Source organism: Pipra filicauda, unplaced genomic scaffold (genome assembly GCF_003945595.2).
Source record: "Pipra filicauda isolate LSUMZ 115617 unplaced genomic scaffold, ASM394559v2 scaffold218_size1660888_pilon, whole genome shotgun sequence".
Classification (NCBI taxonomy): domain Eukaryota; kingdom Metazoa; phylum Chordata; class Aves; order Passeriformes; family Pipridae; genus Pipra; species Pipra filicauda.
Window position 1 is genome coordinate 480,092 of NW_024104330.1, and position 25,603 is coordinate 505,694.

Below are 25,603 nucleotides of genomic sequence, written 5' to 3' on the forward strand. Positions count from 1 at the left end.
CTCCAGCTAACTTTACTTACAGAAATGCAAATTTGGACTTATGCCTGATGCACATCAAATTCATCCTGCTGAGAAAACCCAGTAGAGCCCAGTTTACATAAATGCCCATTGGTCAACATGGCAGCATTCTGCTTTGGCTTCACAGTCGTTCTGCACAGCTGAAGCACATTTACAGCCCATCCCAGACAGAATCATGTATCCAAATAGTGTCTCCAGTGGTCATTACTGCATATGAGCATAGAACATACCTATGAATGTATATGTCTTAAATAGTGTGTACTGGTCATCATTCTCTCAGGTAATTCTGCAAAAGATCTTTTGTCTTTCAGTAAATGTCTTTTAAATGCTGCCTTGCATAAGGAATGCTGAGGGTTTTGTCTGTGGTTAATCTGTCTCTTTCTGTTTGTGTATTATAATCCAGGACAAATGATACCGGCCTCCTTACTTTCAAAGACCATTTGCCTGTAACTCAGATAGTGATCACTGACACAAACAGATCAAATTCTGAGGCTGCTTGGAAAATCGGCCCTTTGCGTTGCTATGGAGACAGTGAGTACTAGCTCTTCTCAATTTCCATAGGTACAGAATGTTCTCTCTTTCCTTTTGTTTGTTTTTTTTGTTTGTTTTTGTTGGGGGGTTGTTTGTTTGTTTGGTTTTGGTTGGTTGTTTTTTTGTTTTTTGGAGTTTTTTTGGTTGTTATCTTTTTTCTTGTTTTTAAATTTATTTCTCTGATGAACGGTGGCTTTCCACATGCAGTTTACAGCTGCTGTCCTGTGCCAATTAACTATAGAGAAGGGCGTTGTGTTTGCAGGACAGTTCTGGAACGCTGCTTCCTTCAACACAGAGGCCTCCTATCTGCACTTCCCCACATTCCACGCCGAGTTCAGTGCAGACATCTCCTTCTTCTTCAAAACTACTGCCGTCTCTGGGGTATTCTTGGAAAACCTTGGGATTAAAGACTTCATACGAATTGAAATAAGCTGTAAGTTTCACCGTTAAGAAATCTTGGGGTATTTGCTCAATTTGACAAGTACAAGGACATACATATCTTCTGCTGTCTTGAGATGCCTGAAGAGGATAAGATGGAGACATAAAGACTCATTAATCTAGACTTGTCTACCGCTCCTGTCAAGAGTTTCAAGAGTTGTATAGCTTTTGGTCATTATGCTTAACCTTGTTATGTTTATCTTTTTTAAAAAAGTGTATGAATGTAGTTTTTTCAACATTTATATTTATTGTTTTGCTCTTTAGAGAAAAAAAATTACTGGTTAGATGTACCTATAGGCTGTAATTTTAGTTGAAAGTTGAAAAAGTTAGTGCAACCATTCTGATGGTTACTTTTATTCTTGTATCAGTAACATACCCAGTCTGATGCAGTCCTACAGTTTCAGAGGAACTGAGTCTGTATAGTACAGCTAAAAGGTGAGAGTTTATGAAGGACAGGACACTAATGCAAGATAAGACAGTCACAGTTGTAATGAGTCTTGAATACTTGAAAATATAGTGAGTGCAATGTAACTGCTACTCAGCATATAAAGGAGAATAGCAGGAAATTTAATTAGTGAGATTTTGCCTCACTCCTGTTCTGACAACTTCAAATATTTATCAGTGATAAAAGAGTACTGTGGCTTTGACATGAAATATGACTTCTGTATTCCAAATTCTGTCAAGCTTAGGGAAAACAAACTGAGTGCTATGTATTTGATAATATGCTTATAATAACCCCAACATAAAAATTAATAAAACAGGGCCCTAAGGCCCTTCGATTCATTAAACCAATGGTAAATGTCATGGTGCATTATCACAAGGTAATGAGGTATGATTTACTGTTAATTGCACATCAAAGTCCAATTTGGTTGTACTTCAGTGTACTGTGGTTCATTCTCAGGGATATAGAAGTAAAAATGGCATCAAATGTAACAAATACTGTAAACTAAGAAGATTGTTTAGTGAAAGTTTCTGGATGTGTGTTAAACCTGTACTCCTAGAGAAATGAGTTATTTAAAAGTTTGGGAAAAATCTTTTAAACTTAGGCTTCTCATCAGTAGTTCGATGCTGTGCTTCCTCGTGCCAGATGGAATTTGCAGCCTAAAGGCCTTGTATCAAGGAAGCTCTACCGACCAGCTGCTTCAATAGGAAACGGCTCTTTAGCAGATGCAGAGGCTCAGAATTGATCTTTGTCTATCCCTATGGAGCATTTCCTATCTTAACTATCTAAGAAGCAGCTTCCAAAACTAGACCTATCCAATTTTTGAGGCTTGAAATAACAGGTTTTTTATGAATATTCAGTCTGAGACCTTCTGATTTTGTGATCTGTGGACCTGATTCTTGGTCTCATGGTGCATTTAGCATTTTAGGAAGAGGAAAAACCATCAGTAGCAAGAATGTTAAAAAGTTCTAGCCTCCTTCAGGCTTCCAGTAGAGCAAGGTGGACTCCATTATGTGGTTTGTTTTTCAACTATTGTCCTGTTTCTAGGTGCCTTATTATCTCTGGACATGTGTTACATATACAAATTTGGTTTAGGATCACCAATGAACTAGGTTTGCTCATCTATTTTTTCTTGCTTCTTGAGTCATACTTAGGCAAACAAATGCTTGTAGGATTCTCTCCTACCGTATGCAGCCAAGTTATGTAATTGTTAAGTACATGCAGTTTGAAAGATTTAGTTGGAAAGAGATTCTTTGTCCTTTCTCCCGTCTTAGCATTTTTTTTGTCCAAAATCTTTTGGTACCACTGTGTGACTTTTGTGCAGCATTTGTCACTTTTGCTTCAGAAAGAGAACTTCCATGTCTAGAGCACAGTAACTGTTATGACAAAAAAAAAGATGTGTACCCACAGCCAGGCGTAATCAAAGCAGAGATCAAACAGTGAGGCTGCAGGCTTAAATTTATGTATAAGCTGCTGTGTAGGAGATGGGACGTAAATGATCCTGTACTATTTGCTGACATAAAAGTTAATGAACCCTATATTTATGTAAGATTTCTTGATGTCAAAACCACAATTTAAATCAGACCTTCACTTCCTCTTCACATCTGTTTATCTGTTCCAGCCCCCAAAGAGATCACCTTCTCCGTAGACGTCGGGAATGGCCCCACAGAAGCCACTGTGCAGTCTCCCAGCCCCCTGAATGACAACCAGTGGCACTACATCCGAGCAGAGAGGAACCTCAAGCAAACCTCTCTCCAGGTGGACAGCCTCCCCAAGAAGGTCCTGGAGGCACCTACTGAGGGGCACTTTCGCTTGCAGCTCAACAGCCAGTTATTTGTAGGTAGGGACCATAATGGTTTCTGTGGGTATCAACAGTATTTCTGTGTCCATACCTTGGTAATGAATGCTATTGTCTCACCTTTGACCTTGTATGTGGTGACCTAATTTTGCTCTCTCTTCTTCCATTCCTTCATAGGCAACACAAAGTAAGCCCAAACAACTGCCTTTACGCTCAAAGCACTAATCATAGTTTAAGCATATTATACTTTATGGTATTTTTAGGGTCAAACACTTGAAAGGTATTTATTGCCAAAGAATTGACAGTCTTCCTTCTTGTGCACTACTGGTTGTGTAATTTGCTGTAAAGAGATCTCTCTCTTTAGACACAATGTAAAAGTCACAAATTTGTCATAAAAATTTCTCGGGCAAAGCCTGATTGAAAGTATGGTCTTTAAAGTCTGGTCCTTCAAATGTGCCTACTGAAACCCTTATTTGGCTACTGAGTTCATGACTGAGAGAATTATGAACAGAGTCAAAGCAAACAGAGGTGTTTACCTAAAAGTGATCTTTCAAAGGAGAAAAAAAAAATTAAAAGAGAAAAAAGTCTCTGCATATATTTTGTTTCCCTATCACCTGTGTAAAAGAAACCTGGTTTGGGACTAGCTTTTGTGTGATAATATGATCATGGATTACAAGGGGAATCCTCTCTTTTTCATATTCAAACACTGTCTTTCTGAGTAATCTACTCAGTGATGGAGTGGGCTGTATCTCACATCTTATGCAGGGCCATTCAGGTAACTACCAATTCCTTAAAATGGAGTCTCTTACTTAGCTGAAATGCTATAGCAAACCTCAATCTGTCAATTCATTTTAATATAGTTTACTTGTGTATTCACACGCTTTGATTTAAGTAGATTTTAAGGTATTTATTTGAGCTTTTTATTGTGTATGTGTGCAGTAATTACTGGGCTCTGAATGCAAAGAATTAATCTGTAATAAATAGATACAGCTGCATCAATGTCAGGAGTCCTTCCCACATAGCAGTTGATTTATACTCCCTAAAATGATCTCTGCTAGACTCAGCTGGAGGGGAGCTCACTGAAGAACTCACAGAAGGGAGGCTTAAGACTGTCACAATGCAAGGTTTCTGTTTTCTGGTATGAAGCATGCTGCTAATCACTTGTTTTTTAAATGCTACTTTGATCCTAAGAGCATATTCTGTGGGAGGCCAGGCCTGAAGGCAATAGGGTTGGGCTGCTAGACACCTTAGAAATGTCAGAGAATTTTAGCCAAATTACTGTTTCCAGATAGAAAAACTGGAGATTTAGTGACTGGATAGACTTTTGCAATGTTTTGGTTGTATCTTTCTAAAAGACTAAATATGAAGGGTTTATCATAGGTCACCTATTAGGTATGTCATATATACCAACTGCTTACCATTCCACATCTGAAAAGCAGTATCTGCCTGTAAGCTTGCTTCTCAGCCTCAGCAAAAGAAAACACGTTACCTGAATCAACTTTATGGTGGTTTTAAAGGGACATAATTGATGAATTGCATCACAGAAATCCATGGTAGTTAAGGACCTCACAAGAGAATGTGCCAACAGAAACCCTTGTCAGCAAAGACAAATGCAAAGCCCTGCACCTGTGGCAGAATAACATAATGCATCTGTACAAGCTGGAAGTTGAGTGGATGGGTAACAGCTGTGCAGAAAAGGTCCCATCGGTTTTGGTGGTGAAGTGAATCTGCACCTCCTCTGAATGTAGCTATGCTTTAAGGAACAGGTTGGACAGTTGATTTCAGCAGTGAACTCCCAACTGATTTTACTCTGATATCTACAGAAAACTCTAGGATATAGGTATTTATCTCAGTCAAGTGAAAAGTTCTCACCGAGAAATAAATAGATTGCATTCAGTTGTTCATCCACACTTTTACTGAACTATGAACAAAAGGGACATAAACACAAATGTTTTTGGGAGTGCTTTTTCAGCCCTTAACTCTGCCATGTGGAAGGCCAAAATTCTTTGTGACTTTCTGAGTTTTTCTAAGAGCTGTCAGAATAGTTGGAAACCTGGGCAGCTTCCTGATTCTGATACTGTTTGTCCCTGGGTGCTCCAGGGAAATGTGGCAGAATTCCAGTAATACACAGATGTGACATAGTTTGTTTCTAGTGAAGGTCTCATTCCAATCTCTAATAAAAAGCTACTGATTTAATACCTCAACCATGCAGAGTCAATTTTATCCCATCTGAAAAATAAATACATAAACAGCAATGTAAATTGGAAAGAAGTAACAGCACATAATATTACTCCCTACTCCCCCTATAATCCACAACATATTTGTCTCTGCAGCATTCTGCCTACTGACAGTGATTAAGAGGTTCCCAGTCTTAATGACTCTCTGTGGCAGGCTTCTGAGGTAGCTTTCTGTGTGTGGGAAGTGGAAGGGAGAAATGACTTGTATTGCCAGTACACTCAAACAAGTTTGGATTTTAATGCAGCCTAAAGGAGTTAGAAAACCATTTTTCAATTTCTTTTAGTGGGTCTTGGATATCTAAGTGCTTTAGGCTGCGTTATAATCCTCAGTCACAGCATGAACATCCTTACACCTGCCTATGTTTCTTCCCTTAATTTAAAAAAAAAAAAAAGTACTGTGAAAAGACCAGATCCCAAACAAATGTTCAGGTTAGGTAATGTCAACTGCACCAAACTGCCCAGTAACAAGCCAATTTGGCACATTACTTGCTCAGAAGGGGCAGGCAAAAATCATTCCTTTTGATGGACAGTCTTTTTCAGCACTCAAAATATGGGACAAACTTTTGTATAGTGCAGCTGTGCCTGGCATATCCTTGTGGTCCTGGAGGAGATGGATCATTATCTACTCTCATGGCATAGTCTGAGATGAAGTTCTGCCTTACCTAGTGCCAAAGGCATGACCATAAGACTCCATCATAGGGAGGGGAAAGACAGTCATCATAGGCCTCTTTGAGAACAGGATTTGAACTCAGAGAAGCAATATCAGAGAAACAAAATACAAATCCTAAGAAATTAATTTGATGAATAAAGCTTTGATCAGAACTGTTTGTGCTATTCATTTGGTATGTTATGGAGACTGGCAAAATTAAGTGCTTGGGTTCCTTGTTCTGTCTTGGGAACAACTGAGCAAGGAATAAATCCTTGAGTGAACCTCCTCTGTCCATTCTAGGCAGTCGTACTCCAGGGAGAGCAAACCCCAACAACATCTCAACATCTGAGAAACTTTCTTTGTAGACAGAAGAAAGGATAAGAAAAGAAGGGGTATACTTTATATAAGTATAAAACCAATATATATTATTGGTTTTAAAGGCATCTGTAGGCTCCTTGGAGGCCAGGAGGAGGAATTAATGCCTAACTCTTTCTGTATCCTGTCTGCTTTGTACATCTTTCAGTTTGAGACTAACAACTGTGACTTGGAGGTCTCCTGAGGAACATCACAGCAAGTTCACTTACTCCTGATTATGATTCTTATACTTCGCTGCCCTTTGCTTTTCTTTGTATCGGTTACATAAAGCAAGGATGCTCTTAATACTTATTCACGCTGCTTCAGCCTCCCTAATCCAGTTTTTTCCAGCAAAAAGTCCTTTTTTTTTAAAGGACTCATTGCTAAAATATTAATTATTTAGCCAATTGTGTCACCAAGCTATGCTATGAGTGCTCAGTTGTGAGCTTCTTGCCCCCTCTTCTCAGATTCTCTCTTCTTTGCCCAAAGGCTCCTCACTAAAATTCAGCTGCATAAACACCTTGCTGAAAACAGTATGGCTCATTTGACTGTCACCTCCACTCAACACAGTACACTCTTAACTTCGGTGTTTATGGTCTGTAGGCTTATCCTAAAATCTGTTTTCCTGAATAAAACATTTAGGTCTCATACATTGAATTGTCCAGTCCATCGGGCATATTTGAGTAGGAAGAATCTGCAAAGCTTGATTTGTTTTTTTTGTTTTCTATTTTTCTTTGATTTGCGGGAATGGATATGAAGATTAGGTCTAGTGAATTGAAGAAAACTGCCCAAAATAATAAACAGATTTGCTTAAGCAATACTGTGTGGATCTAGGATCATATAATTGGTCTGTGTTAGGCCCTATACTCTCCAGACATTATAAGAGGAGAAGAGTGAGAAACTTAACATGGCCTTCAAAATGCTTTAGAGAGCAATAAGAATGTGGGTAGTGCAATAAACATGACATCTGTGGAACAGTTAGCAATAGTTTTTACTCATTCTTTATACGATTCAGCTGGGATTTGTATGTGTGCAGAGAAGAGGCAAGGAAACTGTCATTTATCCTTGTAATATTTGTGGTTTCCTCCTGTGCAAAAGAAAACAAAGTAACCAGTAGCCTTAAAGGAAGAAATCACATTTCTACTTATGTGGACATGACTGAAAATTCTGTATGATATGTTTTGTTTTGGAACAAAATCTCCAAGCAAAAGGGTTGTGTGTGCAAAGTGCAGCAAATGCAGAAGGCCTGATTCTTGTCCTCAGAGGGCCTCTAAAATAAGTGAGCTAACATTTGCCCTCCTGTAAAGAATATCTAAGAATGGCTAAAGAGAAATTTAAAAATATTTATTTCTCTGAGAAAAGTATTATAAAATTAGCATGAAATAAATGTGTCTCATGCATACTGTCTATAGTTCAATTACTCTAATTTGAATGCAGTATTTCTGCTATTAATGTTCCAGGAAGAAAACCCTAGTGTTGCAGAACACTAGGGTTTGGGTGAGGTTGCTTTTTAGACTGTTACTGCATTCTGTTACTTTGCAGAAATCTTACTTTATTAATTTATGAAAAAAAATAGATACTCTTCTGCAAGGGCTTATCAAATGATGTAATCTTTTATCTCATACACTTTGATATAGAACCAACTTCTACAGAAGAATAATAATTTCTTTCATACTACTTTTGCAGGAGAATCACCAATAAAGCTAACATTTCAGAGTCTGCAAATGCTGATAACTCCTGAACCACAATTAGATTTCCTAGCAGCGATTGAAATTGAAGTATCTTCAAAAGCAAAACATGGCAACTACCAAAAAAAAAGCCTATGATAAGAAAAATGGTTATATTTTCATAGAGTAACAATTGTAATTATTATTCTCAGAGACCACCTCTTATGGAAAAAGCACCTTCATTGTAACACTGTTAGCAATTTAATTGGACAGATGCAAAGCTAGATAGCTTGTAGAGACTAAACTGCCCTCTTGCATAGTTCCATACAGGTCTGGTCTTCAGGAAGAAATGCAATTATATTTAACAATTGTAATAAATAGCACATCTGTGACCTGAACTCATGTTTCTTGCTACAACAACCATTTACAGGTGCCATGTCAGGTTGGGAAGTCATTCATAAATTCCAACCCAAGTCATATCCCTTCAGCCAGCAGGTCTGGTGCTGAACAAGACTCATTCCTGCTATGTGGACTCATCAGCATGTTAACTCACTGCTGTTGGGATTGGGGTGTTATTTATGCTTTGTACTATGGTAACAAATAGGAAAAAAAAAAAAAAACCACAACATTTTTGGTTTGATTTTCTCATGTATTTGGTGATATGCAAACATACAATAAAGAAACTAATCTTTCTCCCAAATGAATTTGCAGTTTTAATGCCAGACAGGAGAGTAGACAAGCCAAAAAAGAGAAGAATGGCAAAAAGAAAGTGTCACAACTTTCTAGTCCTTTCATAAAAATAGAGACCTTTAGTTCCCAGGGCTGTCCATCTGTCATCTTTTGCCACTTTATGTATTGACATATAATATATAAATTTTTTTTTAAAAATTGTGGATTCATATTTGTACCTCTAGATTGAAATTAATGGCTTTCATTACTGTGAAGACTCACCAATGAGTGAGTGCCCCTTTTTCTCTCCTTTTCAGGAGGAACAGCTTCCAGACAGAAGGGCTTTTTGGGATGCATTCGATCTCTGCATTTAAATGGACAGAAACTTGACCTTGAAGAGAGAGCTAAAATGACACCTGGTGTTAAACCTGGATGTCCCGGGCATTGCAGCAGTTATGGTAACCTGTGCCATAACGGAGGTAAATGCGTGGAGAAGTATACTGGTTACTTCTGTGATTGTACCAACTCAGCCTATGAAGGACCTTTCTGCAAGCAAGGTAGGCAGCAAGGTTTGATTCTAATCTTCAGCACCATTTCACTACAGCACGGTTGTCAGCTCGGTGTCCCCTGTATTACAATACATTCTATTGTCAGCTGTCCCTTCAGCGTTACTAAGAGTTTGTCTGGAGCAGACTACAAGACCTTTTTTTGACTTCAGTGTTGGCCTCAGAAATGAAAATGATGTCAGCTGTGCTATTAAAATTTACAACTATTTCCCGATATGATTCCTGTATTCATAACTTGCCTCAGACATAAACAAATAGGTCTGAATTTTTTCATACAGGTGTTTGCCCATGTCTGAACATTTAGTTTAGTTGTTCTTAAACCTCATCCCATCCTGTCCACCTTAAAAAAATCTTGAGAGCTTTTCTTTACAAAGTTTTAGAGCAATGATGTGACAAAAAGAGGTAGTCTTTTTATGTTCCTTTGCCATTTCTGTGACAACCCATCCAAACGTTAAGAAATTTTTAAAATAAGCATGAAGCATTCAGGAGAAAACTGATTTGCACGGTTCAGTCTTTGGTGAATGTGTCCTCACCGAACCCTTCTGGTGGCTTGTAGAAGATGCTGTCAACACCAGAAAAATGAGCAGGGCAAATAAGGAACCTCTAATTTAGAGAGCATGCTTTTTGATACTAACAAAATTCCTTCTCAGTGACAGCAATATGCAGTGTGAATTTTTAATTTCCATGGCTGCCCCTCACCTCACAAATGCGAGGGGTTTGCTAAGTAGGCTGCATCATCTGTTGCTGTAAATTGGCTTAGCTGTTATCATGGTTTAGGAGTGGTGTTCTCCAGTTTATTTTTTCCACTGAAACCACTCTGAACCACATGCTCTCACTTGCTCCCCCCTCTCTTTCATTCTCCCTCCCCTGCAGTGGACTAGAGAGGAGAATTCGAGGCACAAAAGGTAAAGATTACAGGTTGAGATAAGAACCTGGAAACAACAACAAGATTAAAAACTGAAAAGTGACATTAACAATACAGGGTACAAGAAAGAAGCGAATAATTTACACAGAAACTCCCTGACAATACTCGACTGCTCCCTCCCCATGCTACACCGACCCAAAAGGGACCTCTTCCCCCATCCCCAGAAATGATGTGAGTTGGCATAGAATAACCTCTGGGTCCTGACCATGCCCCTTCCTGGCTAATGGAAAAATAACCCTGTCCTGTCTGGAACCAGGGCAGTTGTACTGCAGTCCATGGAACTATGCTCCCTCGTGCAAGCTGAGGATTTGGCACAGATGCCACAAGAGGCATACCAAATACCCATATATTGTCCCATTAGGAGATGCTGTTGTAGAGGTGAAGCTGCTCTACTGGAGAGTTACCATCCTGACTTTATTGAAAAAAAACTCTGCTGTTATCCCATCTGTGTCATCCATGGCCAGACTATACTATCTATATTAAAAACAGAAGCATGAGTTCTCATGATCCGAGCACGTATAGGTAGATGTTCCTCTTCATTTGATGCTACCAAAGATAGCTTTCCTTACTGGCTGTCTTTGGTCAATGTGTTGTTTTAATAATGAATTTGTTTAAAAAGGAGACTGGAAAAAACAAATATGTTGTCTTTACTGTTGGAGGGAAGACAGGGAATATTGCCTTACAGAGAATATTCAGTTGTCAGAAGGTGGTGAACTAAGCATTTATTTGGCTGACAGACATTTCAGGCTGTTCCATCTTGTGGAACTCTGATTCTAGCACTAAAATTGTTGAATTTATGTCTCCATTCACTATCCTTCCCTGTGCCAGACAAACTGACTGTAAGGAAGGACACACTGCTTATCCAAATGAAGGAATACTGTTGTCAGCTGGGTCAGGGGCATTCTGCAATGTTCTGTTTCTGAGGTAGTCAGTTCACGTCCATTCCTTCCTGGGAGATCTGAAAATGCAGTAGGTGAAATTATTCCCTTGGTTTACATATGTTTTCAGAGGTTTCTGCATTATTTGAAGCCGGCACTTCTGTTACCTATATTTTCCAAGAACCTTATCCTGTCACGAAAAATGCAAGCACCTCAAGCTCTGCCATTTATGCGGATGCTGTCATGTCCAAGGAGAATATTGCATTTAGCTTTCTCACAGCACATACCCCAAGCCTTCTACTGTACATCAACACCTATTTTCATGAATATTTGGCTGTGATTCTCTCCAAAAATGGTAAGTAGTCTTGATTTGCTACCAAAGTGAGACCAGTGTAACTTTGTAAAGATTTTGTTGCTTTGATTTTGGTTTGTTTGTTTTCTGGTTTTTGGATTTTTTTGTGAGAATAGGATAGAATTCTGCACTGATTAAAGTTAATTTTTGTGTCTGCAACTTTATCAACTTCATGATATTTGGTTCATGAAAATGGCCATCACTCTTGTTTATGTCCCTTTATTTGGCATTTGGCTACACTTACCTGTTCAGTCTTTGAGTAATCATTTTGTTGGGGCTTAAAATGTACTTTGACTTCCATTTGGCAAGACTATGTAATAGCAATTCCTTGCTATTTATTCCACATTGTGATCCATTAGGCCACCAAGATAAGGGAATGAGAAATACCATGTCTGTACAAAAACACTTGGTACAGAAATATATTAGAATTTTATCTTTCTTGGCACATTTATTGCTCTTCACTGGATTTTTTCAATGTAATATGGTCAGTACGTCTGAATATTAAAGCCAGAAAATGTCAATGTTTTCTAGGTTTACTGACCAAAACAGGAGGTGTAAATCCATTTTCTGTTAAAAGGTGCATGAGGTGGGGATTTTTTGAAAACATTTAAAGATTTTAGGGGCTCAGGCCCTGTGTTTACTCAGAAAGACACTGACTCCTGAGTCCTTGCAGTGCTTTCAGAAAAATCACTCCAGACAAACATCATCCTAGGCAAATGGGAATGTTTGAATTATTCAAGAGTTATCAGGAGCTGGAGCACTGGAAGTGATGAGTAAGCTTATTGGTGAGTCAGTAGCCTGTGGCAGAACAATAGAAAGTTAATGTCATGTGGTTGAATATGTACATTTGACCGAATGACCCAGACCATTCTGAAGCCTTTCAAATTCCAAAATACTACACTTTCAAGTGCTGTCAAATGAAACTATAAAAGGGGAAAAAAAACCCAACCAACCAAACAAAAAAAAACCCCAAAACCCAAACAATCAAAACTGGTTTTATTCTCTGTATGGATTTTGCAGTAGTTTCTCTTGGTTATGTTATGTGGCTAGCATTCAGGCTGGCAAGGGATGAGTATCCTAATCCCTGGGAGAGGCAGCTGGAATAGTAACTGCCTGAACCAATTTACTCCAAGTGAAGTTGTGCCAGGGAAGTGGGACTACTGAGGTAACCCTAACCCTCTCCTGTTCAGTCCCAGATTTCCATCTGTAATTTGCTCTTGGAGGCAAGTGTTTATGATTTTCAGATATATGAATATTTTAGTGTGTAGCTCCAGGGTGGTAGAGGTTATATCCTGCTGAGGTGAAACCTTGGAATCTGCTTCTCAGTTACACTCAGGTCTCTTGATGCCACTCAGGCAATCAGAAATAGCCCTAAAGTGAATGAAAATGTAATATCCATTTAAGTCACCTTTATTGCTACCAGAGTAGTCTAAAATGACCTTAGAAACATGAGCCAATTGACTTTTATTGATGAAATGCACTATACATAATCTATAATTGAGAAGTTCTGGAAGCAGGGGTTTTAGTGTTGGTTGGGGAAGGGGTTGGGATCAGGACATAGCTTGTAGCAGTTCAGCAGGAGAAGAGATTAACCTTTCTTTGTGTCAGCTGCAGCTTCTGCAGATCTCTGCTTTGGCTTAGTTGGAGACAGGGACTCAGTACATCTTGAAATTAAGTGGAGCAGCTCTCAGCACAGTCAGGCCAAATAAACAATGGTGCTTTTTTCAGATCTGTACCTCCTTTTACTCACGTGTAATATGATGGTGACAGTTACTCAGAGGGCTGGTGAGATGTCAGGCTCCACAATTCTGGACTGTGAAACATAGCACTATATGCAAAGAATGATTAAGATAACTAGCTGACTTTAGTTAAATCCTGAAAGTCTCCCTCAGGATTACTCTGTACATGCTTCTGTGGCTTTCTTTCAAGACAGTCATTCAATCATGTGTATTCTCTACCTTTTGTCCCAAATGTAATAATTTGTTAAATTTTATATCCTTTTACTTTTTAGCCTTTGGAAGTGAAATTATTTCAATGAAAATAAGGTTCAGATATGTTTGTCACTCTTTCTTCCTCCAAGAGGTTTATGCTTGCCATAAAGTTACTGGACTATGAATATCAATGTCCTTTGTAGCACTAAAAGTGAGTGTGATTCCATCTCTTTCATTGGCTCATTTTCAAGGAATCTTGCCGAGTATAGTAGGACATAAGCAGGTCCCTTCTGGATAACTGATTTGTTAAATAAAGGTTAAGTTCCTGGAGAAATGGGAATGGGCATTCTCAGTTAAGAGGTGAGCAGCAATATTCTTTACCATAGTCCCAAGCCCCTTTCCTCTTGTTAAGAAACGGTATTAAAACAGTCTATGTATACTTTAATACTTCTCCTTTTTGAACAGTTTTTCAAGCTAATACTCATGTATCCTCTTTTATCCTTATGTTATTCCTCTTTTCTATTATCCACAAAATAACTGGGCAAATTATTAGTTAATAAAAGAGATAATGAGAATAATGTTTCTTGTATTTCAGACTTCCTGTGTTAAATATTTAACATAAAAGAAATTAAAGTATTTGCAAGGATTATTCCTAGTTAGAGTATATTAAAAGGGCTTATATGAAAGTGGACTTGTATAGGCAGCTGTGGTCTAATACAGTCACGTGTGAAGTATTTCCTGTAAAATTATTTGGTTCCAATAAATTTAATAAATAGGTACATTTAATCCCAACATTCTTTGCACTGTCAGTCTCTAAAGAAGGTCATATTATTAGAAGAAACAGTATGTATCGATTGAGATACCAGAACTCTGGTAGTGAAATTATTCCTTTAGAGTTACCCAACCTACCAATGTCAGGTCTGCAAAAGGAGACTCAAAGCTATTCCGTCCTGGCTTCACCCATCAGATCAATGCTGCCCACACAGAAAGCTCTGCCAGTGCTTGGAGCCTTAGAGGGCAGGCGATTCATGGAGGAGGTAAGGTTATGACAGGGGTTGGGTACCACCATATGTCAATGCAGAAGCTACAGTTCTACACCCATTCAGATGACTTACTATAAAATGAGATGCTCAGTAGTTCCTGGCAGATAATATTTCTAGAAGCAGTTCCCAACCAAAGAACTAATCTATATCACAGAGGTTGTTCTTGACTCTGATCAGTTGACTCATGTCCTGGCAGTTTAAGGGTAAGTTTTCGAAAACTGATGTTTTTAAAGACGACTTAGGGATTCTTTCCACCATTAGTTAATACTGATGCTTCTAAATCATACCTGAGCTTTTGAAAATTATGTGCATATAAGAGCATTATCCTCTCCAGTCTTACATATTGTACTTATGGATTTTTAAATTACACCTACCTATATATGTGTATGTATTGTGTATAGATAGGGGTATATCTATCTATCTATCCATCTATCTATCTATTTATCTATTAATCCATACACATGTATATAGATGGGTATGTATGTAAAGCTTATATAGTCCCATTGTTCCCGCATCGAAAAGATTAGCAGTACTGTAATGATTGGCAGGATTGGCAGTGCATTTTTAATATTATTTCTGTAGAAATTTCAAATTACAGTACCTGTTACTAAGCTACAGAAAATTGGTAAACAGCTCTAATTAGCCTTTTCAGTGTGCCAGTCCACAGAAATTATCCACATCATGGGAAGATACTACCAAGAAAAAAATATTTTTTCTTTTCCAGGCTAGCTTTTCACTGTACATTTTTGCATTTACATGATTTCACAAAGTTATTATATTTCTCAAAGTGCCATTATATTGTTATTTTTACCTTGTTCCCTAAAGGTAATAATTGATGGGGGAGAAAAATGTTAAGAAAGAAACTGCTAGTGCTTCTCCTTTCCCCACTCTTCCTCCTGCCCTGCAAGTAATCGAATGTGTTATGAATATGATGAAGTACTTTGTCTAGAAAATGTTTTCCCAAATATTTGATTCTCAGTTTTGTTGGCTTTTTCCATGGAAACAATATGAATCCTAATCTAGAAAAACAGCAGATAGCCAGCATCAAAGAAGAGCGATAGAATCTCAAACTATCCTAGAGTGATTGAAAATTTATCTATATTTACTATCTGATCTCATAAGAAACTAAACAATTTGAGTCCTTTTTTTTCTTCCTGTCCAGCACCTATCGCCATCACACTGAGCTGTGTTCTCCATTTCTTTTGGAAAGCAAGACTCTGAAGTTGAATAGGAAAGATTACAGACAAGGAAAAAAGCACAGTTAAAAACAGAAGTACAAATGAAAACAACTTGAGTAATTCTCTAATGCTCAGCATATAGTAGCAGGGCTTATATCAGCTCCACTTCCCTATAAAGTCTTGAAATCAGCTGATATTTGAAGTAAATAGGAAAAGAAGTAAAAATGTGTAACAGAGGTAAGCTGAATTAACACTCTACAAAAAAGAAGTAAATATTGTCAGTGAGAAGCTATTGATTTTTTTTTTTTTAATAAACTCAAAATCTCCTGTAGTCACTTGTCTCTAAGTCAGAAGCAGCCTTTTTGTTGAAAGCATATAAATTCTCCTTATGGTTTTTGCTTTCAAGTCTGTTGAGCTGCATCTCCACCAGCCAAAGCTTTTGTCAGTCAGTGGTAAAGAGAGGCAAAAAATCTAGTTCAGTCTTTTAGGCAAAGAATCTTTTGATTCTGTTCATGCTGTACACTCTGAAGTTCAATGGAGCAAAACTAAAATAATTAGGTAAAATAGGACTCACCGAAAGACTGAGATGGATCTGGGAGGTTATTTTTCTGGTTCTTTTTCTTTACCCCCTTGTGGGTTCTAGTTTTGGGACATGGATACCACAGGACCTTAACTAACTGCTGCCAAAAGACCCTCTAGACTACGTTGTTACTAGTGCAGTTGTCTTCCCTTTTGAGAACACCTTGTGGCTTACAGACTCTCAATAGCCATTGAACAACCTGCACAATTTATGTGACTGAAGTGGAAAATGATGCCAAGGTTCAGGTATAGTTATTTTTAACAGATCAGGAGCAAGAAAGATAGTCATGTTGGGAAGTGTGGGAGATGGCTCTGTGGAGGAGACAAGCAATTGTCTTTGAGTGACGGAGGATTGTTCCCAGTCTAGCTCTGGTTTGCAGCCATTAAATGATTTCATACGGTAGATAGCACTATATAATTTATGCAGTTGTTATAGTTGGCCCTGAAATCTTATGTTATTTACTGAGTGAGAGGCTAGAGATCGTTTGATTGGTAATGATGAATGTAAAAGAAATTTTCCCCAGTTGTTAATTGGGAGACTGGCTGTGGTACCATGAGTAGAAAGGGTTGGGGTGGCAGGAGATCTCCTAATCAGCTTCTATCTAAAGAGAGAAACTCCTGTGGCTAGAAACACCTCTGGTCCCTTTGACATTTCCCTACTGGAAGCACACTTCACAGAAAATAGGAATGCTGATTAGAGTTTTCACTTCAAATCCAGCACCAAAATGTCTTTAAGGGAAGAGGCAGATTTGGCACCCAAGACCAATTTTTTTAATGTTTGTGTTAACATATGGCACTCTAAATCCCTAAGTGTGCAAAACCAGCTTGAAAGGAGTAGCAGCCACAACATTCAGCCAAGGACTCTGGCAGATCTCTATCTCTGCTTTCCAAGAGAAGAGAACTGAATCTGTTTCATTATCTGAATTCATGGACATGTTTGTACTCATGAAGATTATTTTGCCATACTGAAGGGTCCAGAGATGTCATGAAGACCCACAAGAGAAAAACAAGGGAACTGTAATTGGATTACACTGAGCAAGAAAGGTTGATCATGCAGTCAATAATTGATGTGTGCTCTGCCTATATACAGACTGACTTTGAACTTACTGGTGTCTGGCATAAAACCTCAGACCACTGGCTGCAGATAGTCAGCTAGGAAGAAAACATGTGTTCCCATTTCCTTGTAGGAGGTGTTTGTCTCCTAGAAAGCTTGAGTTCCTAGCTCACATTTTGTGTCTGATAAGTCATTTTTATTGTTGGATTTCTGTGGAAATGAGAGGAAGGACAGAGGGTCGCAAGTTCCTATGTTTGAATAAATGCTGCAGATATAGATATAGATATGGATATAGTTATAGATATGGATATAGATATTGATATAGATAGATTATATATATATATATATATATAAACTCTTCAGTAATTCTGAAATTAGGGTCTTTCAGAACCCATTTTATTGAAAGCTTTAGCCCTGAGGATTGACAGTAGTAATTTTTTGGTTATTTTTAGCTTAAGAATTATCTGTGTTGTGGACTGAGAGCTGCGTGCAGTGAGAGCTGTAGCCCAGCAGAACCATTGGCTTAAGTGCTACCTTGGAGCAGTATAGCTGTTTATGCACAACAGAGAGCCCAAGTGAATAATACTTGGAAGAGTGAGTCTGGGTCCAAGCAAGCCTCCTTTTCTCTCTTGTATGTGGTATTCCTATTAACATTTTATTTTTTCCTGTAGCATATCAGTTATTCTCTGTGAATTATGAAAATGTGACTTTGTCCTTCTTGCCTGATGAAATGGGCTGATTATGTCTTAGTCTTTACAAGACAGAGACTTGTCTTTGCAGACTGAGATCGGCCTTCAGGAATCTCAGGTCGAGTAGAGGGGAAACGTCTGGAGCAAGGTAGATGTATGCTTGGTGAAAGAGGATCAGATCAGGGAATGGGCATTAGGCAAACTGGGCATACAAATCCAGGGGCACTGGTAGGATTCCCCCACAAGTGCTGAGAGAACTGGCAGATGTCATTGCAAGGCCACTCAAAAGGCAATGGGCACAAACCAAAACACATGAGGTTTCATCTGAACATCAGAAAACTCTTTTTATTGCTGAGGATGACTGAGCACTGACACATCTTGCCTAGGAAACTGTGGAATCTCCATCCTTGCAGGTATTCAAAAGCCATGTGGACATGGCCCTGGGCAACTGATTTGTAGGATCCCTTCTTTAGTAGGATGGGGTTGGACACGTCTTCCAGAGATCCCTTTTAACCTCAGCCATTCTACGGTTCTGTGAAAGATCACAGAATCGAATCGTGTTTGAAGGTAAATTACTGAAAATATGTGTGTATAGGCGTATATTTTGCTACAGAAAAGTCATCACAATGCTACCATTATATGGTTCTTGTACTAGGATTTTTGCTAAGAAAATGTATCATTCTTCCTCTAATTTTTCCCATTAGATAACTTAAGGACATGAGTCCATACTTTGTATGCCAATGATTGTGGCTTGTTATAAACTCAAGTATTTCCATTGAGAGGTTATTATCAAGTCCCTTTCTAAAGAATCCAACTTCATTCAGAGACACTGATATATCCTATGAAATAAGCAGTTCTTAGATGGACTTACTGGTCAGAGGAGCAGGACATTTCCCAGAGATTCATGACCAGCCAGGCAGTGTGTGTAGAGCTCAACACAAACAAGCATGATTAACCTCAGAAAGCCATTAATCCACAGAGTTATGTGCTGTCTTTATTATGACTTAAGGATGAAAAGGAGGTTTAAGAAGAGGCATATGATTATTTTTCCCTAGTCTTGTCTAAAAGATTATTGCTCATTCTCCTGCTCAGGCATCATGTAGTGCTCAAATTGATTGCTTCTTTTTTTCTGTTCATACCTTCTTTTTCTGTGTTCTCATTGCTGAACATAATGGCTATTTGTTAGGTCAACACAAAACAAGTCCTTGCTTGAACAGGTATCAGTACTGCTAAAATGGAAAGAGGTACGGTTAGAAGATATTAGGAAAAATGGAAACAATGAGTCAGCATCTTGGTGAAAGCAGGTTGGTATGAATTCCTCGGGGTATCACAACCGCAGATCTCAGTCCTTTTTTCCCAACAGTAATTCACACAGAGTTAGTGATGATGCATAATTTTCAAAGCCCAGTTGAACTTTTGGAATAAAATTCATAGGATGATACTTTTTATTTCATTCACAGGGTAAAGAATAAAAGGTCTTCCTGCCACCTTGGCTGCTATGCAGGTCTTAAATGAAAAGTACAGTGGGAGATGGAAGCCATAGGGCCTACTGGATGTCTGAGCATGAGACTAATGGCATTAGTGTGTGTTTAAAGACAGGAGAGATCTGAGCAGAGATATGAGCATCAGATCCAATAGTGTCACACAGATGCTTTATATAATGAAGTTCAGCAAGGCCAAATTCAAGGTTCTGCATGGGATTCTTGGCAATCCCTAGCACAGATACAGGCTGGACTTAGAATGGATTGAGAGCACCCCTGAGGAGAAAGACTTGGGAGTGTTGGTTAATGAGAAGGTCAACATGACCTGACAATGTGTTCTCACAATCTAGAAAGCCAATCGTGTTCTGGTCTGCGTTAAAAGCAGCGTGGCCAGCAGGTCAAGGGAGATGATTCTCCCCCTCTACTCCACTCTAGTGAGACTACACCTGTAGTATTGTCCAGTTCTGGGGACCCCAACATAAGAAAGACATGGTGGACCTGTTGGAGTGAGTCCAGAGGAGGGCTATAAGAATGACCAGAGAGCTGAAGACAGTGACAGGGCTGTCTCCTGTGAAGGCAGGCTGAGAGAACTGGGGTTCACCTTGAAGAAGAGAAGGCTCTGGGGAGACTTTAGAACCCCTTCTAGTGGGCTCTAACATAGAGTGGGTTACAAGAAAGCTGGAGAGGGACTTATTTATAAGGGAATATAGTGATAGGACAAGGGGTAATGGCTTCAGACTGAAAGAGGGTATGTTTAGAATAGATGTTAGGAAGAAATTCACTGTGAGTGTGCTGAGGCAGTGAAATGTGTTCCCCAGAGAAGTTTTTGATACCCATCCTTGAAAGTGTTCAAGGCCAGATTGGATGGGACTTTAAGCAACCTGGTCTAATAAAAAGAGACCAGGCAGAGGGGTTGGAAATGATCTTTAGGGTCCCTTCCAACCCAAACTATTCTATGATTCTAAGATAGCCTTCATTAATGAAGGGTCTTAAAGTGAAAGTCTTTTAAAATTCCAAATAATCTGTAGAAAAGGTATAGGTTAAAATTTACCAGAATAAATCTCACCATCAGAAGGCAAGTACTTTCAGGGAGATGTAACTGCATCTGACACCCTCAGCTCTTTCCTTCATCTTTACATTCAATGCCCTTCAGGGAAAAAAAATAGTAAATGTAGCATCACTTTGTAAAAGAAACAGTAACCACTTCCTTCAGCAAAAATAAATACCTACAAAAGGAGGGATAATAATAATGACTAATAGTATTGTTTTTAAATTGCTCCTCACACGAAGGTTGTGGAGGTTGTTTGGAGGTTTCCAAGGGATGTGAACATTCATCTATTTTACCAGTGGATAAATTGTGACACAATAAAGGAAGACAATTTGTCAGCATTCATCAAGCTGGTAGATTCCAAATTTGTGGCAGTGTCCATCATCTCCAGGATACATAACTGCACCACTGTCTATGCTTGCCCGTGAGCTGAACTGGAGAGACAGTTTTTAGTGTTTTTTACCTTTGGAGCAAAAAGCATCTGCGTGTTCCTTGTTAATTGCTGGTCAATCTGTGGAAAGCCAACTGGCAGCTGGTGGCAATGACATATCTATAAAGGTCAAACACATTTGTCAGTCATGTAGGAGAACTAGCTACATTTATCTGGGTCCAGCTGCCTAGCAGGATTGAAAAGTGAACTTTGGTCATGGGCCTCCAGATAGGGTCCTTTTGGGGTGTGGTTTTATCTAAATTGAAGAAATGCAACGTAAAGGGAAAGTATTGGGGGTTTTGTTTTGTTGTTTTTTTTTTTTTATTTGTGGTTTGTTTTTTTTTTAATATAGGATGGCTCGAATATGATCGTTAAGTCCTGAATGTCTCAAGCATTTAGTGGGTGGCATTCAAAAAACCACCTATTTTTTTATTACCATAAGAGACTACAAAAAAATTGAGGGGGTGAATTTTTCTTTTAAACCTTATGAAACAGAGTTGTCTAAGCAAGTGCAATAGCTGAGTAATGATATCAGCAAACATGTTCAACAGTTTTGCTTCCTTGTTTATTCCATGCAAAACAAACAAGAAGAGTCACCTCCTAAAAAAGTGTAAGTACTTTCTTAGTTAAACACCACTGGACGTTGGAGAGATGGGCTCTGTTCTTAGAATCACCAGCAGCACTTCCACTGAAGAGTAAATTTACTGAGTAAATATCCCTGGGGAGAAGCTGCTAATTAAGGAGCATGTTTCTTAGCCAGTTGCTCCTGACAGAGAAAACGGTGGTTCATTTTTAAATATCTAGGCTATAAAGAGCAACATTGCCTCACTGAAGCTGTGCAAGTTGCCAGAGAGGTATTTTGTGGTAGAGATGACAGAAAACTGTCATGTGCTGTTCTGCAATCAGGAGCGAACAGACATTTACACCTTAGGAGCTGCAAATGGCTTTCTGGGCTAAATACTTTATTTTTTTATTTTGTTTTTTCATAATAACAACATCAATAGCCTCACTAATATTCCTCCCTTTGTTTAATTTGTGCTTTCCTTAATTGTTTTCCTTTTCAGCTAAAGCTCACTGGAATGTGGAGGGTGCGTGTGGTGGTATAGTCAGCATCTTGCAGTCTGACAAAGGTCACTACTGGCTGGAGACTGAGTTCTGGTTTTTTTCTGGGTGCCTCTGAGGCAACTAGACAGGCAGGAGTAGTCCAAGGCCGTTTTCCTAATACAATGCTTCACTATTTCATACATACACATTTCCCCCAAATCAGAGTTGTCAACTTCCCTAATTTAAATGATTTTTCCTGATGTTACATGATGGTGATAAATTTGTACATTTCATGTGTGCCACCCACATGTGCTCCCTGAATTAACCTCAGCTTCTCTCAGTGTCTCAAGATGTCATACCAGCTGCTCCAGTCAGTTTAAGTCATTAAAAAGTGCTATTGAAGTTGGCAAGAGTTGTTGGGTTCAATCTGGGCTCATTTAAAACCAGTTTCCATAAATGAAGGTCCTGCAGAGAAGTCTCAGACTCCAAGGGCATGCCAGCCTCTTCCTTGCTGTTTCGTTCTTCAAGACTAAATGACACAAGACCTGTGGTCCTGGTGACATGTGTGACAAGAATTTTACTTAAGAATGATGGATTTACAGATTGAATTCCTGGTATCCCACTTCTCTTTTCTGCAAAGCTTCTTTTATCTTTTTGCCAAATAGCTATCCCTGAGTGAGATCTTTCAAACAGGGAGCCTTTTCCTGAGCTAGAGCACTCTCTGTACCATTTTCCCATGCTCCATTTTCTAGATTATGTGGCCCAGAATGAATGCAAAGTTGATGGGCATAGGCCACAAAACTAACATATGTTTCTGATATTCTACTCAGCCCTATTGTAGACACGGGTAAAAGAAAGACAGCTCTCCTGTTGACATGTTCAATCAACAGAGGTTTGGGTCAAAGAATGTGTAACATCGTGGCCAAGATATTTCTTCACACTGTGTAATCTGGGAACATCTTTTCTTCAGACTGAACGCTTAGAAATCTCTAACCAGTTTCATGTCCTTTTTGCCACTAGACTTAAGAGCTGCTACAGCAGCTTGTCCTCAGCAAAAATTAGTAGCTTGAAGGCACCATGCTATTCCTGTAGCTGACTGGAGGTTGGTTATGTTGAACCGGATCATTAGTGTTCTTCTAGCAAGTACTAGTTCTGGCCTCCATTGTCATTGAAAGAAGTGTCCTGGGAGTGTTTTGTTTCAGAAAAGACACCCCCAACCTAGTCACCAGCATGGGATGGCATAAATACTGCCCTTTGGTCTCTGTTTCCCAGGACTTCCCTCTGCACAAGGGAACCCCCAGGAATCCTGTTAAAATGGTTCAGTAGCTGTTTGATATCTTCAGGCAGATGATATGCCATTCAGCCCCATAGTCATGGATTATAATACTGCAGGTTACAGATTGAAGACCACAGTGATTTGTAGCAAGCCAGCTTTGTGACAGGCAGTGGTCTTATCACAGTAGCATGGCAGCCCACATGAAATCGTTTCCTCCAGAAGTGGTGAAAAGAGGCCACACTGTGTTTGGTAACACTGTGCCTAAGCTGAGCTCGCTCCCCTCTCAGGCTGTTCTGGAGCTAGCACAGCATATCTCCATGCTGATCTGCAGTTTGCAGAATTCGAAGCTGAAGGAGATGGATGACTGCAATAATCAAGTATGAATCTACTCTTACCTAACCCTGCTGGGGTAATAGGCCCAGTAAAATTTTTCAGCCCAAGGCCAAAAAAATTATCTCTCTCTTTTCCTTTCCCTCCCTCCTTTATTGACTTCATAGAAATTGCCTCCAGCAATTCCACATACATTAGAGAAGGAACACAACAGGCCGTGCATTGCTTGGGCATTATGACACTCCAGGTGTGCATGCTCAGACATGGGCAGCTGAAAAGAGGATGACAGGCATGAGTACAATAAGACTGCCAGAAATTACACTGCTCGTGATTAGTGTGAATCCCTATTGTGAGGTAAAAATGATGCAAAATAGAGAGACAATAGAGAATAGGGAGAGCTGGGGTATGAACAGAGTTTTATTTGCCATTGCTGATTCTGGGCTGATGTGATGAAGAAAGTCAGTGGACCAGATAATCAAAATTCAGAGGACAACAAAAAAAATCCTTAATAATAATCCTAATTAAAAATCCATTTATTTCACTTGTCAAGTAGTAAACTGACAATTTGATCTGCCTGACAAATTATTCTGTAGTCTGAAAACTGAAGTTTTTGTACTGAATGCAAGGCAAAATCAGCTCTCAGCTACAATGGTGTAAATTCCAAAACATCTCTTGAGGAATGAGACCATGTACTTCTGGTTTATATTAATGCAAATTTGACCCCAGGCAAAATGCCAGCTTTTCAATAGTTTTGAAGAGCAGTTGTCCATAAAAAAAGTTGCCATTGGAATTCAAAGCAATTTGACAAAATTATATGCCATTCACTGATCTCTTTACATGATTTAAGGTGAAATTGCACCACTAGAGAAAGTAAGATCTGTTCTTAATGGATGTCAAGAACCGTCCATTGTCTCCCAGCAAATGGAACAGATGGTTTCTGCTTTAAAATCAGTGCTTCTCTGACAAAGTCAATGGGTAAATCTCTGTTTGTGGCAGCTGAGAGCCTGGATAGATTGCATGTCTATGTCATGCTGGCTCTCTTTGAACACAGATGTACTGGATGCTATTGCTGATCACCTGCATGTGTAGTACCAATTATATTTTATACACATCTGTGTTCATAGCATTCAAAAAGAGCACTGAAGTTTTTTTTCACATTTGCAAAATAAAGTCACAGACCAAACCTAGTCCCTGTTCCATTTCTTGCCTTAGACCCCTTTCAAGGGCTCTGGGTAAGAGGCAGCCTATAAAGTACTTCTGCGTGGTCATCTCAGCTATGCTGTGTAAAGAGGGCAACCTTTCCACTTTTCCTTGTCTCTTCCACTGTCCAGTGAGCAAATCTGAAAAAGATCCCTTAACTTCCTTGCACTTGGGCTTCTTTTCTCAGGTATTTCTAGACTAAAGAGGTTCTGAGATGCTTATGATGTTAATCCCTGTTGATGCATCTTTCATTCAGTACCAGATAATGTGATTGTGATTTAAGTTTGGACTTTAAGTGTGACATTCATGGTGAGAGACAGTAGCTCCTTGCCCTCACTATGCAATGAGGGTTGGGACCTTTGCAGTATGATTTGAGGCAGCTGAATCAGAACCTATATTATAACACTGAATAATTTAGCAGTTTTTACTGACCTTGATCTCTTCACAAATTCCCCTCTAATGCCCATGACTATGTGTGAGAAAGTAAATGCCTTTTATCCTTTTTTTATTATTATTATTTTTACTTTAAAAGCTCTCCTGATCCAATAGACCTCTCAATCAGCTAAAAAGCCTTCATCCTAGTAGTTCATTCTCACTTTTCCTCTCAATTTTGGAAGATTTTTTTTCTATCCTACAAATCTCAGATCTCAGTGCTCATCTGGGATATACTGGATTTTGTAATAATGTTTTAAAAGTACAGCTCTTAGGAGCCAAACATCTTGGTGAGGGAAAAGGAGCAAAGATGATCTTAACTAGACTAGAGATCCTATCTGGAAGGATTATCAACTTCACTGTG

General features: G+C 39.0%; 1 protein-coding gene across 2 annotated transcripts in view; it reads left to right on the forward strand.

Moving 5' to 3' along the window:
• The window catches only part of CNTNAP5 (contactin associated protein family member 5), a 293,699-nt gene that overhangs the window by 240,519 nt on the left and 27,577 nt on the right, over positions 1–25,603 (forward strand). For both annotated transcript variants that reach the window (XM_039381219.1, XM_039381218.1), the window contains exons 15-19: positions 422–549; positions 812–982; positions 3,051–3,269; positions 9,121–9,360; positions 11,303–11,527. In XM_039381219.1, coding sequence (XP_039237153.1) covers positions 422–549; positions 812–982; positions 3,051–3,269; positions 9,121–9,360; positions 11,303–11,527 — 983 coding nt within the window. The remainder of the gene's footprint in view (positions 1–421; positions 550–811; positions 983–3,050; positions 3,270–9,120; positions 9,361–11,302; positions 11,528–25,603) is intronic.